At 45.6% G+C, this 17,403-nt stretch overlaps 1 protein-coding gene and 1 pseudogene across 1 annotated transcript; both read right to left on the bottom strand.

Moving 5' to 3' along the window:
• Nucleotides 1-208: 208 nt before the first annotated feature.
• LOC122689122 lies at nt 209-689 on the bottom strand (annotated as a pseudogene).
• Nucleotides 690-5,187: 4,498 nt separating this feature from the next.
• Nucleotides 5,188-6,093, bottom strand: LOC122690358 (melanoma-associated antigen 8-like). Its single transcript, XM_043897392.1, has one exon. It carries the CDS (start codon nt 6,091-6,093, stop codon nt 5,188-5,190), a length of 906 nt encoding a protein of 301 aa, XP_043753327.1.
• Between the last annotated feature and the right edge of the window lie 11,310 nt (nt 6,094-17,403).

The following is a 17,403-nucleotide window of genomic DNA, read 5'->3' as shown; positions in this document are numbered from 1 at the left end:
AGTTACCATGTATCAATAGAATAGTTCCCACAGTATTTAAGATGTTTCCTATGTAAATCATATTTGAATGCAATTTTTAGATCCATATTTGAATGTATTTTGCAATTTGTTAACTAGGCATCCATATTTTTCTTCCACCACATAATCTGTTCCTCTGATTACACTGGCAACATCTGCTAGGATCCACAAAATGCAGCAAGAAGATCAGTTATTTCTCATGATTCGAGAAATCTGGTCCACCTTTAGTGCAGTTTCCTGAGATTTCTGCTCCACTGAAGTCAAAACCAGGATTTTCTTTCTGGAATCTCCCTAATGTAAGTTCTCTCTGCATTTGGTCTTGAACCCAAGGGTGAGCTGCACATTCAGATTCTAGAAGAGAAGTCCAACAATTTGCTGCATCTCTCCTCGTCTTTGTAAGAACAATATGGATCATTTTTCTCTCCTCCAGAGTCCATGTTCCCTCATCAGCTATTGTAGAGTCAAAGAGTTTGCCCTGCCACTACCTTGAGGATCCGTGGCCACCCATGGCCAGCGCCACATGCTTACGCTGCAGGCCGCAGTGGATATCCTGCGCAAGTGCCTGGCGGCACTTGAACTTCAATGAACACCTCCTCCAAGGTCTGGTACCACTGGCCCCACAGCGTTCCGCATGGAACCACCCCACTGCATGCCTCAAATGGGGCTGACATACTCTAGTCGCCTCCTGGCCACGGTGGCACCGAGCAAGCAGCTATTCTACTTTTTCATAATTGTTTTAGCTATTCTTGTTCTTTTGCCCTTCCATTAATTTGTTTTTTGTCCTTCCATAAACTTTTTGAATCAGCTCGTTTATATCTACAGACAAAATTCTGCTGGAATTTTGATTAACATTGCTTTAAATGTATGGATCAATTTAGTGAAAGTAGACATCATCACTACGTTGAGTTGACCAGTCCATGATACTTATCTCTATTTATTTACTATTTATTTAGGACTCGATTTCTTTCATTAGCATTTTGTAGCCTTCAACACAGATCTTGTGCATGTCTTGTTAGTTTTATACCTAAATATTGCAATTTTGGAAAATGGTAAGTTTTTTCCAAAGAGGAAATTCATATATTAATGGAGATAATTTGTAAGATTTCTTGTTCCATACGAAATGAAACTTAGTGGATATCTCTGGGCACACAACTTTTCAGCTGAAAGGAAAGCCTTCTAAAACTTAAAATTTTTATAATAACTTAATCTGTTTGATCACTATAGAAGCAACATATACTCACCATAGAAGTCAGAGCATTTGAATCAGTTATAACGAGGTGGATGAAACTGGAGCCTATTATACAGAGCGAAGTAAGTCAGAAAGGAAAACACTGATACAGTGTATTAACACATATATATGGAATTTAGAAAGATGGTAACAATGACCCTATATGGGAGACAGCAAAAGAGACACAGATGTAAAGAGCAGACTTTTGGACTCTGTGGGAGAAGGCGAGGGTGGGATGATTTGAGAGAATAGCATTGAAACATGTATATTACCGTATGTGAAATAGATCGCCAGTTCAGGTTCGATGCATGAGACAGGGCGTTCAGGGCCGGTGCACTGGGATGACCCTGAGGGGTGGGATGGGGAGGGAGGTAAGAGGGGGTGTTCAGGATGGGGGACACATGTACACCCACGGTTGATTCATGTCAATGTATGGCAAGAGCCATTACAATATGGTAAAGTAATTAGCCTCCAATTGAAATAAATTAATTAATTAAAATAAAGAAACCAGAGTAAATAATACTCATCATAACTCATCAGAAAATGGCATTTAAAATTTTTGGTTTCTAATTTTTAAAATTGTAGTTGTATGTAAATACAGTTAATCTTATGTGTTGATCTTTTATCTTTCAACCTTGGGATTTTCTTTGAGGTGCTTCATCCTCTGAAAAGATCATGGGATGGCCTGTCAAGTGCCTGCCCACTCAGCCTAAGCGCTAGGGCCCCAGAAAGTAGAGGTTAGACTCACGATATGCTTTTCTGCACCAGAGAGGAGTCTAAAGACAGCAGTACCAGTACCTACTGTGTACTAAACTCTGACTGGTGCCTAAAAAGGCTGCTATGGACGGGAGGAGGCAGGGTCAGGCCTGCGCCTTGACTTATGGCAATTTCTGTCTATAATCTCATTAAGCAAGAATGTTCTCCTTTCTTCTGATGCAAGAACAATCTCAGCCCAAGTCTCTGCTACCCTCCACGTGGCTGAACTTGCCTGAACACCTGCACAGGTGCCATTAGGTACGCTGAAAACCAGGGATTTCCTGTGAGGCATGTACCAGACAAGAGACAGAAGAAGGATGGTTACTTACTCTTTTTAAATCGAAGCTGGCATGTCCCTTAAGGAAGCATTTTTCACCTATTAGGAATATTCTAGAGTTTTAGGATTTCAGCCTTAGTAGATGTTTGTTTCATGGTCTTTCCTCATCTACAAGGGAGATGCTGTGGACTCAATAGTGTCTCCCTAAAATTCATATGTTGAAGCTTAACCCCCAATGTGATGTATTTGGAGATGTAGCCTTTGGGACGTAATGAGGTTTAGATGAGGTTATGAGGGTAGGACACTCAATATGAGGTCAGTGCCCCTATACAAAGTGACACCACAGAACTTACTTCTTCTTCTTCTTCTCCTCTCTCTCTCTCTCTCTCTCTCGCTCTCTCTCGCTCGCTCACTCGCTCTCTCTCTCTCTCCCTACTGCCATGTAAGGGCAGAGTGGGAAGGTGGCCACGTAAAGCCAGGTAGAGAGTTCACACCAGGTAGCAACCATGAAGCCATCTTGATCTCTGGCTTCCCAGGCTCCAGAACTGTGAGAAATAAACATCTGTTGCATCAGCTACACACGGTCTATGATAATCTGTTATGGCAGCCTGACCCCATCCTGGTCCTTAATAGCATGTGATCCTGGGAAGATGCCCAAGCCCCAGGGCCCCAGTTTTTCATCTGTGAAGCAAGCAGGTATGAGGAGCCCTGTCTGTAGGACTGCAAGGATATAAATAAAGCACTTCATGCAGAACCTGGTTTGATCTTTACGATTAGCAGTTATTTGTACTAGTATTTGGATCTCAATTTCACAACTCTGGGCTCTGGGAAATTTTGTTGTTGCTGTTACCTAAGATATCTCAGACAGCATGCAACACAACATGATAGAGAATGCTAATTTAGCCAGAAGCTTTGTTTTATTAATAAAACTCAGCACGATCTCCTTCCCCGAGGATCTACTATTTAATTCAGGCATAGAGGAGTCTTCTCCAGCTGGACGCAACTCAAAGCTTCTACAATTTGTCAAGAACCAACTCCTTCTCTCCCTCCCAGCTGCTCTTCCATCCAAACTATGATTTTCACTAACTCCACCTCCACCAAAAATCTATACACTACTCAAGAGTTGCCCCTAATACTCTCAAGATTACCTAATAATAATGCCATGGACTCTGGTTCTCCCAGACCAGGGAAAACAGTGCTTGTCCACGAACTTCTTGGCATCACTCTCAAGGAGTGTGACCACATACCGAGAAGAAATCCTAGCAGATGGAGGGTAGAAAACACCTACTTTGTCCCCGTGGTCAACAGCAATGCGACAAGAGCCAGGACCTCTTCCTTCTTGCCCCAGGACAAGATCTCTCTGGGATTTACCCAGGATCGAAAAGGACTGTAGTCCACAGAATTCTCCAGGCCAGAATACCGGAGTGGGTAGCCTTTCCCTTCTCCAGGGGATCTTCCCAACCCAGGGATCGAACCTAGGTCTCCCGCATTGCAGGTGGATTCTTTACCATCTGAGCCACAAGGAAGCCCTCCAAAAGGACACCTCATAGCAATGATCCACTTCGGACTTTCCCCTCACCCCCAAGACACACAGTTTGCAGGCCTGAGGGCTGCCACCACTCAGCTTCATCACAATCACCTCTCATAGTCACCTCTCACGGGAACTCCAGCTTCCCAAAGCCCCAAACCACCCTGGCTCTGGCACTGACACTCCAGTGCTCCTTCTGGAGCCCCACCACCTCGCCCCATGTTGCCCTGTTCTGTGGAGTTAGGGGACATCTCTCCATCTTCCTTCTGTGACTGCGGTTCTTAGACCATCGCTCTAGGTGTGGGGGTGTCCTGCTTCTCCCAGTGTCCCCACTGCTAACACAGGGCCTTCCACAGAGCACAGCCTCCATGAAGGTCTTGGGCATAAATGAGCCAGTGAGCAGGGGCTCATTCATTCAGATTTTCTGCTACTTTCTTAAATAAGCCAAACAAATCCAGGTTATTCATATATATTTTAATGTTACAGAATGACAGAAGAGGATAAGAATTCAATAATAAACAACCATTTACTTTTATTTTCTATTTCTTGACCCCATTAATTGTACTGCTAATTACTTTCACTTTTCCAAGTAAATACCTGTTCCAATGCTATGTTATCTAATTTGGGATCACAAACCATGACTGAAGGTTTCCCAATTGATTTTACAAATAGTAAAACTCAGTCTTGAATTGGATAAGTACAAATACACGTGAGATCAACATGAACTCAGATCAACTTTCTCATACTTTCTTAAATAACCCGGGAAAATCCAAGTAAACAGAGATAGCTCAGCTGCACAGAATGATAGACAAAAAGTATAAGAAGCAACACTTCACTACAATCCCTTTTTTATTTTCAAATTCTCCCACCAACTGTGTAACTGCTAAGTAAGTTCACATTTCCCAAATCATTCTAACTCCATATTATCTTGTTCCAAACCATGAAATAAAATGGAAGAGTTCCTAATTTCCTTTCACAAAATAGCAAAACTCTTGTTCTTGAAACGGGTAAGTACAAACATGGTGTGATCAACGTCACTGACATAGTTAGACACTGGAACTCCTTAAGCCTTCTATTAAAAAGGAGTAATACCTGAAAAATTCCTAAAGAAAATGGAGAGGAGTCCCCATGTCATTGCAGAGAAAAAGAACACAAAGATGCCACATACCAGGTTCCCCTAATGGGCCCAGGCCCTCACTGCTAAGAAGGCTGACTGCTACCTCTTCAGTCACAGAGGGAAAGATTCAGCCTCCCTCACTGCCCCCAGGACAAGCTGTTCAATGTGGGCCTGGAAGGAGTCTGCCTGCTTCTCTAGCTCAGAGTTCCCCTTTCTCCTCCCTCGCAGCCTCTGCAGAGGGGGTGAAAGGAGCTGGGACCCCTTCAATTGACTCTGTCCAGATACTCCAGGACTTTCAACTTGCTGGTCTCCGCATAGGCCCGGGGACCCCACAGGAACTCAGAGCGAGCAGGGTCGCTGCCAGGCACCTGCCGGTACTCTAGGTAACCCTCCTGCACCCACACTTGGGTCAGCAGCTCCCTGGGCTCCCCATAGACGTAGTGCTCACTCCCGGGACACACCCCTATCCTACTGAGTGCGCCCCAGATCGCCTCCTCAGGGGCGCATTCGACCTCCACAGCAATCAGGCACAGGACCATCACCAGGAGGCCGGCCTTGGGCAACCTCTGCTCATCCCTCAGCGTCTCATTGAGGGTGAGGCCCAGGATGGGGACCAGGATATAGGTGGGCTCACTGGGGTCCACCTCCTTTACCTCCAAACCAAAGATCAGCTGCAGGTACTCTATGACTTGACCGAGGACCACCACGAAGTGGTCCTGGTAATCTTTGAGGACACTATTCAGCACTTCTGCCTTTGTGATTGGCTCCTTGGCGAGATACCTACTGATCAGGAATTGTACCAGCTCATTCTTCTTCACCCGTAGTGCCTCTTGGAGTGAGGAACTGGCATCTTCTTGGTCATGCGAGGTGCTTGGCACTTCATCTTGCATGCTGAGGCCATGGTCTTCAGATTGGCTCCCCGGAGTGGCAGCCATGGCAGTGGGAGAGGGGCAGACACCCACAGGGCTCTGGGGGAGACTGGCTGTTGCAGCAGCAGCCGCCTCCTCCAGGGTGCCCCAGACCGGGAGAGAGGAGGAGGAAGCTGCATCTCCTTCCTCCACCTGCTCCACCTCCTCCACCTGCTCCACCTCCTCCACCGGCTCCACCTCCTCCACCTGCTCCACCTCCTCCACCGGCTCCACCTCCTCCACCTGCTCCTCCTCCTCCATCTGCTCCTCCTCCTCCTCCATCTGCTCCTCCTCCTCTTCCTCCTCTTCCTCCCCTTCCTCCTCCTCCTCCTCCTCCTCCTCATCATCACTCGAAAAGACCTGTGCCTCCAGCAGACCCTCGTCCAATCCCGGATCCTGAAAGACTCTCTCAGGAAGGCGGATCTCAAGCATCTCAGGCATGATGACTGGGGTCGAACTGCAGACAGGAGTGAGGAAGGGGAACAGATGGGGACCACAGGCCTGTGGGAGAGTGGGGCTGTGAGCGGCCTCGGCTGAGAAACCCACCCTGGGCCATTTGACTTAGGCCACTTACAGGTCTCCTCTTGAGGGGTGCTCTTGGGCTTCTTAGACGAGCTCCTGCTGAGCGGCCTGACCCCTGGCTACCCGAAGGAGGATGTGAGGTGGCTCCCTAGGGTGCAGCCAGCACAGCTTGAGGTTCCAGGGCTGACACAGAGAGGGAATTAGGGCCGTGTGGGGTCCCCTCTGTTCTGGGATAGGGAGTCCCTGGTGCACACTCAGAGGAAACAACTCACCTTGACTCCTGGCACTGCTTGGACCTCCTCTGCTTTCTGACCTCAGGACACCAGGCTCAGACCTCCGCCTTCGCCTCCTGGTTGCTGGAGCCCCTGTGAGAGAAACGGAGGGGGCACCTCGGGGGGTAGACTGTGGCACAGACTTCCGCCTTCTGTGGTGATAGGAGGGGTGGACTCTGTGAGATTACCGCCCGCCCTCCTCACCGCCCCCCCCCCCCCCGCGTTGTGCAGTGGGCGGTCCCCGCGGGGATCCCTTGTAGTGCTCACCTGTCCCCTAGCCGGCCTGGACCCTCCCCTTTGGGGACCTGCAGGGAAACTCAGAACAAGACCCGAGTCTGGACATGGTCCCACATGCGCTGAAGGACGCCACATGCGGCTGTACCTGCCCAGGGCCTCCCAGGAGTCCTAGGCTGGGGAGATGCTTAGGCTTCAGCTTCTCCTCACGTCCTGCCAGGCCTTCCAGCACTGACCACAGGGGCAGGGGTCTGCTCAGTCCTCTCTCGGGGTCCGGGGAGTCCACCCTCAGCGGACATGAAGCCTCCGCCCTCTGCCCAAACGCCTCACCTGCCGAGGCCCTAAGCCAGAGGTCAAGAAAACCCTCACGCTGCTCACCCCATTCCAGGGCCTCCAATATCCCCATCAAAGGCAAGGATCCCTCCCTGCGTTGGGGTCTAACCGCCTCAGTCCTTCCTCACATGGAGCCTGGCCTCCAGGCAGGACCCGGATGTTCCCGTCCGCCATGTTGAAACCCTGCCACTTTCACCAGGTCCCCAGTCTCTCTGAGACCCGATGTCAGGATATGCTGCACATGGTCGTTCCACCCGGGGACTACCAGGGTCCCCTCTGGGGTCCGGCTCCCCTCACTCCTCCCTCAGGGTCCCCACCTTGACTCCCGCTAGGACCTGGGCTCTGTCTTCTCCACACCTGAGGCCTGGCTTCTCACACCAGAGCCCCAGTCTCTCTGAGACCCGGATGTCACAAGTCCGCCCTTTGTACCAGGTCACCAGGCTGAGACCCGGATGTCAGGAAGTCAGCCCCCTGTACTAGGTCCCCAGTCTGAGACCCGGATGTCAGGAAGTCAGGCCATGCCTGTTGTGCTCATCGTAGGCCAGGGTCTCCCAGGACCAACAGCCAGGACGGGCTTCTCTTGGTCTCCTCTGATTGGGGTCCAGCATCCCCTCAATCCTCCCTCAGTGTCCTCACCTAAACTCTGTCAGAACCTAAGAATCTCCCCTCCAATCGCTGAGGCTTCCCCGCTTATATCAAGTCTCCAATGTCCCTGAGACCCCGAGCTCATGCCCCCACCAGAGTTGCCCCATGCTGACAGCAGGTGCCGGGACCAGTGGGATTCCCTGTATCCTCCCTCAAGGTCCTCATCTTGAGCCCTGGCAGGTCCAGGGATGCCCCTTGTGTTGAGTGGAGGCGGAACCCTCACACCAAAGCCGTCACTGCCCTGAGAGCCACCCCCAGGGGCAATCTTTGGACATGATATCAGGGCTCGAAGCCCAGGGCTTCCCAGAGCTGAGATGATGCCCCGACATTCCTCAACCCTCGTTCTGCTCTTCACTTTGACTCTCAGCAGGTCAGGATACCAGCCTCTCACCCCGACCTTGCTCCCCTTAGATCCAGCCCTCCCCAGCCAGGACCCCTGAGAGGCAAGCGGGAGTAAGGGGCTCATTCCCACAATCCTGCCGGGGTCTCCCAGGGCTGAGAGCATTGACGACCTGGATGTCTTGGGGCCCCGGAGCCCCCCTCAAGGTTCTACCTTGACTCCTAGCACAGCTGGGCTCCTTCACTCTGCTGACCTGAACCCAGGCACCTGACCCAGGCCCTCACTTCTCCCCTCCCATCAGGATCAGTGACGTCACATCTGGATGCCATGAGGCATGGTCCCCCGGGGCTGTCGGGTGGGCTACACATGCATCCCCTGGGGACCCTCAGTTTCCTCTGGTTCTCACCTTGAGTCTCCGCAGGATGTGGGCCCCCTCCCACTGCCCACCTGAGACTGTGCCCCACAGACCAAGCCTCTGACTCCCCGTGTTCACTGAGAAAGTGAGGGGCTGGTGGGGGGCTCAGCTTGACAGCCCTGACCGGGGCACCCAGGAGTCCCAGTAGGGGTGGAGTTGTATTTTATCGAACCCTCTGTTCCAGGGTGACTGGACCCCCTCATCCTCACTCAGGAGGGCGCCTCATTAACCTTTGAGAGAAGGCTGCAGTCCCAGCACAGATGCTGGATGGGGAGCTGCTGAGCCCATGACCTTGGGGGAGCACAGGTAACCACACACCTTCCCATGGGGCACCCTCAGCAGCAGCCAGATTTCAGAATCCCTTTGTTCTACCAGGTTTCTTTTCTACACCGAAGAGGTTGAACAGTGGAATTTGGTGAAGTCCTGTTGTTTTCAGGTTGTCTGCATTGTCCAGAAAACTCAGCAGTGGCCACAGTACTGGAAAAGGGGTGTTTCACATTGTCCCAGAGGTCCCTAATGTTGTCCTCATTTCTTTTGATTTTTTCTCTTTTTTCCTGTCTTCTTCATTTATTTCCACCATTCTATCTTCTCCCTCACTTATCCTATCTTCTGCCTACATTATTCTACTGTTGATTCCCTCCAGAGTGTTTTTGATCTCATTTATTGCATTATTCATTATTAATTGACTCTTTTTGATTTCTTCTAAGTGCTTGTCAAACATTTCTTGCATCTTCTCAATCCTTGTCTCCCGGCTATTTATCGGTAACTCCATTTTGTTTTGAAGATTTTTGATCATTTTTATTATCATTATTCTAAATTCTTTTTCATGTAGATTCCCTATCTCCTCCTCTTTGGTTTGGTTTGTTGGGCATTTTTCATGTTCCTTTACCTGCTGAGTATTTCTTTGCCTTTTCATCTTATTTAGATTGCTGTGTTTGGGGTGGTCTTTCTGTATTCTGGTAGTTGTGGTTCCTCTTTATTGTGGAGGTTCCTCCCTGTGGCTGGGGTTGGACAATTGGCTTGTCAAGGTTTCCTGGTTAGGGAAGCTTGCGTCAGTGTTCTGGTGGGTGGAGCTGGATTTTTTTTGTCTCTGGAGTGCAATGGAGTGTCCAGTAGTGAGTTTTGAGATGTCTATGGGTTTGGTGTGACTTTCGGCAGCCTGTATATTGACGCTCATGGCTATGGCCTGGTGTTGCTGAAGAATTTGCGTGGTATGTCTTGCTCTGGAACTTGTTGGCTCTTGGGTGGTGGTTGGTTTCAGTGTAGGTATGGAGGCTTTTGGATGATCTCTTATCAGTTAACGTTCCCTGGAGTCAGGAGTTCTCTGGTGTTCTCAGGTTTTGGGCTTAAGCCTCCTGCCTCTGGTTTTCAGTCTTATTCTTCCAGTAGCCTCAAGACTTCTCCATCCATACAGCACTGATAAAACTTCTAGGTTAATGCTGAAAAGATTGTCCACAGTGAGGGACACCCAGAGAGGTTCACAGAGTTACATGAAGAAGAGGAGAGGGAAGAAGGAGAAATAGATGAGCAGGAGGAGAAAAAGGGGGACTCAAGAGGAGAGAGACAGATCTAGGCAGTAGTCTGTTCCCTAAGTGTTCTCCACAGCCCAGAACACCCACAGAGATTCACAGAATTGGGTTTAGAAGAGAAGGGGGAGGGAGGAAATAGAGGTGATCTGGGGGAGAAAAAGGAGAGTCAAAAGGGGGGAAGAGCAATCAAGCCAGTAATCACATTCCTGAGTAAAATGGGTACTGAAGACTGGATTCTTTTTTTTTTTTTTTTCAGTGGGTTTTGTCATACATTGATATGAATCAGCCATGGATTTACATGTATTCCCAATCCCGATCGCCCCTCCCACCTCCCTCTCCACCCGATTCCTCTGGGTCTTCCCAGTGCACCAGGCTGGAGCACTTGTCTCATGCATCCCACCTGGGCTGGTGATCTGTTTCACCATAGATAGTATACATGCTGTTCTTTTGAAATATCCCACCCTCACATTCTCCCACAAAGTTCAAAAGTCTGTTCTGTATTTCTGTGTCTCTTTTTCTGTTTTGCATATAGGGTTATCGTTATCACCTTTCTAAATTCCATATATATGTGTTAGTATGCTGTAATGTTCTTTATCTTTCTGGCTTACTTCACTCTGTATAATGGGCTCCAGCTTCATCCATCTCATTAGGACTGGTTCAAATGAATTCTTTTTAATGGCTGAATAATATTCCATGGTGTATATGTACCACAGCTTCCTTATCCATTCATCTGCTGATGGGCATCTAGGTTGCTTCCATGTCCTGGATATTATAAACAGTGCTGCTATGAACATTGGGGTGCACGTGTCTCTTTCAGATCTGGTTTCCTCAGTGTGTATGCCCAGAAGTGGGATTGCTGGGTCATATGGCAGTTCTAGTTCCAGTTTTTTAAGAAATCTCCACACTGTTTTCCATAGCGGCTGTACTAGTTTGCATTCCCACCAACAGTGTAAGAGGGTTCCCTTTTCTCCACACCCTCTCCAGCATTTATTGCTTGTAGACTTTTGGATAGCAGCCATCCTGACTGGCGTGTAATGGTACCTCATTGTGGTTTTGATTTGCATTTCTCTAATAATGAGTGATGTTGAGCATCTTTTCATGTGTTTGTTAGCCATCTGTATGTCTTCTTTGGAGAAATGTCTCTTTAGTTCTTTGGCCCATTTTTTGATTGGGTCATTAATTTTTCTGGAATTGAGCTGCAGGAGTTGCTTGTATATTTTTGAGATTAATCCTTTGTCTGTTGCTTCATTTGCTATTATTTTCTCCCAATCTGAGGGCTGTCTTTTCACCTTGCTTATAGTTTCCTTTGTAGTGCAAAAGCTTTTAAGTTTCATTAGGTCCCATTTGTTTAGTTTTGCTTTTATTTCCAATATTCTGGGAGGTGGGTCATAGAGGATCTTGCTGTGATTTATGTCGGAGAGTGTTTTGCCTATGTTCTCCTCTAGGAGTTTTATAGTTTCTGGTCTTACATTTAGATCTTTAATCCATTTGGAGTTTATTTTTGTGTATGGTGTTAGAAAGTGTTCTAGTTTCATTCTTTTACAAGTGGTTGACCAGTTTTCCCAGCACCACTTGTTAAAGAGGTTGTCTTTTTTCCATTGTATATCCTTGCCTCCTTTGTCAAAGATAAGGTGTCCATAAGTTCGTGGATTTATCTCTGGGCTTTCTATTCTGTTCCATTGATCTATATTTCTGTCTTTGTGCCAGTACCATACTGTCTTGATGACTGTGGCTTTGTAGTAGAGTCTGAAGTCAGGCAGGTTGATTCCTCCAGTTCCATTCTTCTTTCTCAAGATTATTTTGGCTATTCGAGGTTTTTTGTATTTCCATACAAATTGTGAAATTCTTTGGTCTAGTTCTGTGAAAAATACCGTTGGTAGCTTGATAGGGATTGCATTGAATCTATAGACTGCTTTGGGTAGAATAGCCATTTTGACAATATTGATTCTTCCAATCCATGAACACGGTATGTTTCTCCATCTGTTTGTGTCCTCTTTGATTTCTTTCATCAGTGTTTTATAGTTTTCTATGTATAGGTCCTTTGTTTCTTTAGGTAGATATACTCCTAAGTATTTTATTCTTTTTGTTGCAATGGTGAATGGTATTGTTTCCTTAATTTCTCTTTCTGTTTTTTCATTGTTAGTATATATGAATGCAAGGGATTTCTGTGTGTTAATTTTATATCCTGCAACTTTACTATATTCGTTGATTAGCTCTAGTAATTTTCTGGTAGAGTCTTTAGGGTTTTCTATATAGAGGATCATGTCATCTGCAAACAGTGAGAGTTTTACTTCTTCTTTTCCTATCTGGATTCCTTTTACTTCTTTTTCTGCTCTGATTGCTGTGGCCAGAACTTCCAACACTATGTTGAATAGTAGTGGTGAGAGTGGGCACCCTTGTCTTGTTCCTGATTTCAGGGGAAATGCTTTCAATTTTTCACCATTGAGGGTGATGCTTGCTGTGGGTTTGTCATATATAGCTTTTATTATGTTGAGGTATGTTCCTTCTATTCCTGCTTTTTGGAGAGTTTTAATCATAAATGAGTGTTGAATTTTGTCAAAGGCTTTCTCTGCATCTATTGAGATAATCATATGGTTTTTATCTTTCAATTTGTTAATGTGGTGTATTACATTGATTGATTTGCGGATATTAAAGAATCCTTGCATTCCTGGGATAAAGCCCACTTGGTCATGGTGTATGATTTTTTTAATATGTTGTTGGATTCTGTTTGCTAGAATTTTGTTAAGGATTTTTGCATCTATGTTCATCAGTGATATTGGCCTGTAGTTTTCTTTTTTTGTGGCATCTTTGTCAGGTTTTGGAATTAGGGTGATGGTGGCCTCATAGAATGAGTTTGGAAGCTTACCTTCATCTGCAATTTTCTGGAAGAGTTTGAGTAAGATAGGTGTTAGCTCCTCTCTAAATTTTTAGTAGAATTCAGCTGTGAAGCCATCTGGTCCTGGGCTTTTGTTTGCTGGAAGATTTTTGATGACAGTTTCGATTTCCTTGCTTGTGATGGGTCTGTTAAGATCTTCTATTTCTTCCTGGTTCAGTTTTGGAAAGTTATACTTTTCTAAGAATTTGTCCATTTCATCCAAGTTGTCCATTTTATTGGCATAGAGCTGCTGGTAGTAGTCTCTTATGATCCTTTGTATTTCAGTGTTGTCTGTTGTGATCTCTCCATTTTCATTTCTAATTTTGTTAATTTGGTTTTTCTCTCTTTGTTTCTTAATGAGTCTTGCTAATGGTTTGTCAATTTTGTTTATTTTTTCAAAAAACCAGCTTTTAGCTTTGTTGATTTTTGCTATGGTCTCTTTAGTTTCTTTTGCATTTATTTCCGCCCTGATTTTTAAGATTTCTTTCCTTCTGCTAACCTTGGGGGTCTTCATTTCTTCCTTCTCTAATTGCTTTAGGTGTAGAGTTAGGTTATTTATTTGGCTTTTTTCTTGTTTCTTGATGTAAGCCTGTAATGCTATGAACCTTCCCCTTAGCACTGCTTTTACAGTGTCCCATAGGTTTTGGGTTGTTGTGTTTTCATTTTCATTCATTTCTATACATATTTTGATTTCTTTTTTGATTTCTTCTATGATTTGTTGGTTATTCAGAAGCGTGTTATTTAGCCTCCATATGTTTGAAGTTTTAACAATTTTTTTCCTGTAATTGAGATCCAATCTTACTGCACTGTGGTCAGAAAAGATGACTGGAATGATTTCAATTTTTTTGAATTTTCCAAGACCAGATTTATGGCCCAGGATGTGATCTATTCTGGCGAAGGTTCCGTGTGCACTTGAGAAAAAGGTGAAGTTGATTGTTTTGGGGTGAAATGTCCTATAGATATCAATTAGGTCTAGCTGGTCCATTGTGTCATTTAAGGTTTGTGTTTCCTTGTTAATTTTCTGTTTAGTTGATCTGTCCATAGTTGTGAGTGGGGTATTAAAGTCTCCCACTATTATTGTGTTACTATTAATTTCCTCTTTCATACTCGTTAGTGTTTGCCGTACATATTGTGGTGCTCCTATGTTGGGTGCATATATATTTATAATTGTTATATCTTCTTCTTTGATTGATCCTTTGATCATTATGTAGTGTCCTTCTTTGTCTCTTTTCACAGCCTTTATTTGAAAGTCTATTTTATCTGATATGAGTATTGCGACTCCTGCTTTCTTTTGGTCTCCGTTTGCATGAAATATTTTTTTCCAGCCCTTCACTTTTAGTCTGTATGTGTCTCTTGTTTTGAGGTGGGTCTCTTGTAGACAGCATATATAGGGATCTTGTTTTTGTATCCATTCAGCCAATCTTTGTCTTTTGGTTGGGGCATTCAACCCATTTACATTTAGGGTAATTATTGATAGGTGTGGTCCCGTTGCCATTTACTTTGTTGTTTTGGGTTCACGTTTATACAACCTTTCTGTATTTCCTGTCTAGAGAAGATCCTTTAGCATTTGTTGAAGAGCTGGTTTGGTGGTGCTGAATTCTCTCAGCTTTTGCTTATCTGTAAAGCTTTTGAGTTCTCCTTCATATCTGAATGAGATCCTTGCTGGGTACAGTAATCTAGGTTGTAGGTTATTCTCTTTTATTACTTTCAGGATGTCCTGCCATTCCCTTCTGGCCTGGAGGGTTTCTATTGATAGATCAGCTGTTATCCTTATGGGAATCCATTTGTGTGTTATTTGTTGTTTTTCCCTTGCTGCTTTTAATATTTGTTCTTTGTGTTTGATCTTTGTTAATTTGATTAATATGTGTCTTGGGGTGTTTCGCCTTGGGTTTATCCTGTTTGGGACTCTCTGGGTTTCTTGGATTTGGGTGGCTATTTCCTTCCCCATTTTAGGGAAGTTTTCAGCTATTATCTCCTCGAGTATTTTCTCATGGCCTTTCTTTTTGTCTTCTTCTTCTGGAACTCCTATGATTCGAATGTTGGGGCATTTCACAGTGTCCCAGAGGTCCCTGAGGTTGTCCTCATTTCTTTTGATCCTTTTTTCTTTTTTCCTCTCTGCTTCATTTATTTCCACCATTTTATCTTCTACCTCACTTATCCTATCTTCTGCCTCCGTTATTCTACTCTTGGTTCCCTCCAAAGTGTTTTTGATCTCATTCATTGCATTATTCATTTTTAATTGACTCTTTTTTATTTCTTCTAGGTCTTTATTAAACAGTTCTTGAATCTTTTCAATCTTTGTTTCCAGGCTATTTATCTGTAACTCCATTTTGTTTTCAAGATTTTGGATCATTTTTATTATCATTATTCTAAATTCTTTTTCAGGTAGATTCCCTATCTCCTCCTCTTTTGTTTGACTTGGTGGGCATTTTTCATGTTCCTTTACCTGTTGGGTATTTATTTGCCTTTTCATCTTGTTTAGATTGCTGTATCTGGAGTGGGCTTTCTGTATTCTGGAGGTCTGTGGTTCCTTTTTATTGTGGAGGATTAACCCAGTGGGTGGGGTTAGACGATTGGCTTGTCAAGATTTCCTGGTTAGGGGAGCTTGCGTCAGTGTTCTGGTGCGTGGAACTTGATTTCTTCTCTTTGGAGAGCAATGGAGTGCCCAGTAATGAGTTTTGAGATGGGTCTATGTGTTAGGTGTGTCCTTGGGCAGCCTGTATGTTGATGTTCAGGGCTATGTTCCTGCGTTGCTGGAGAATTTGCGTGGTATGTCTTGCTCTAAAACTTTTTGGCTCTTGGGTGGTGGTTGGTTTCAGTGTAGGTATGGAGGCTTTTGGACGGTCACTTATTACTTAAAGTTCCATGTAGTCAGGAGTTTTCTGGTGTTCTCAGGTTTTGGGCTTAAGTCTCCTGCCTCTGGATTTCAGTTTTATTCTTCCTGTAGTCTCAGGACTTCTCCAACTATACAGCCCTCCTTTCGAAGACAATGGGCTGCTTTTCTGGGCGCCTGATTACCTCAGCTAGCGATCCGAAGTTGTTTTGCGAAGTTTGCTCTGCGTTCAGTTATTCTTTTGATGAATTTGTAGGAGAGAAAGTGGTCTCCCCGTCCTACTCCTCCGCCATCTTGGCTCCTCCTCCAGTGAAGACTGGATTCTTAAAGGTACAAAATTGATATCAAATACTAAAAAACAAAGGTTAAAAATCTGGAGAAGTTAGACTCTTATAAATACAATATTAAAAAAACAAAAACATAAAAAGTATAAGAAATATATATGAAGTTCGCTTTAAAAATATGGTCCTTTTTTTGCAAGGTAATAGTGGGTTATAAAAATTAAAATTAAAGGAGTAATAGAGGACTTAAAAAAAGAAGAAAAAAATTTTAGTTAACAATATAATAATAGTAAAAATATATCTAGGAATTTCTCTGGAGTTGTTGCAGACAGTGTGGGTTCAGTTCAGTTTCAGAGAGTTCCTTGTTCCAGCTTATACTTTTCAATATCTATAGGCCCCTTCCAGTGTAGTCGGTGTTAACTACAGGGATTTTAATCTGTTGCACCTGTCACTGCTAAAGCGGTTCCCTTTGTTTATTTGGCTTCCCTTTGCAGGTCTCTTCAGTGTCTAATTTCCGCCCTGACACAAGGTGGTGGAGGTGGTCTCTTGTTTAGGCTCACTTGTTCAGTCGCGCTGTGGGGAGGGAGGGGCACTGCAGACAAATATCACTGGTGTGTGTGGGGAGTGCTTGCAGTGTCTTGGCCACACTGGGTTTGCCCCCACTCACGGTGTGTGTGCTTTCCCCGTCTACACTGCACAGGCTTCAGGTTGCTCTACAGGGAGCGGGCCCTGAGTTGCGTGCACTTCCTAGGTCTAAGCCGCTCGGGTTCAGGTTCTTGGGTACTCCGCAAAGCCGCAGACTCAGTTGGGCCTGAGTTTTGTGCCCTTCTGGGTCCGAGCAGCTCAGGGAACCAGGAGCTTGACGAGTGCACTCTCTTCAGGTGCAGCCTGTCTTCTCCCCTCCCAGTCCCAGCCTCAGTTTCTGTGAGCGCCCTTGGGTGCGCCTTGTGTCTGTTCTAGGGAACGACCCTCTGGCTGCGACCCTCCTGGCGGATGTCAACCATTCAGAATCTCAGGAAGTCTTTGGTTAGAAACTGGAAGCCTGTTTGCAGTTTGGTAGGGGATGCCCTCTCTGAGGCCGAGTTTGCCCCTTTCCGGCCTGGCGCCCGCCTCCCCCCTGCCTCCAGCGGGTGATGGGCCGGTTCGCAGCTGGCTAGCTCTTCTCTGGTATTGCTCAGTCCTTTGTTCTGTGAACCGGCCTGCATTACCTCCCTCAGATTGCCCTCAGGGCATTCAGGCCCAGTCCTTACCCTAAGCAATGCTGCCCGCTCCTCTCCGTTCAGCCCCAACTT

This window comes from Cervus elaphus, chromosome X (genome assembly GCF_910594005.1).
Source record: "Cervus elaphus chromosome X, mCerEla1.1, whole genome shotgun sequence".
In the NCBI taxonomy this organism is placed as follows: domain Eukaryota; kingdom Metazoa; phylum Chordata; class Mammalia; order Artiodactyla; family Cervidae; genus Cervus; species Cervus elaphus.
Note: the sequence above shows the minus strand (reverse complement) of the source record. Positions and strands in the feature narration are given on the sequence as shown.

Excerpts from the sequence above, each read along its gene's own strand:
- LOC122690358 (XM_043897392.1), bottom strand. The coding sequence starts at position 6,093 with ATGGAGGAGGAGGAGCAGGTGGAGGAGGTGGAGCCGGTGGAGGAGGTG.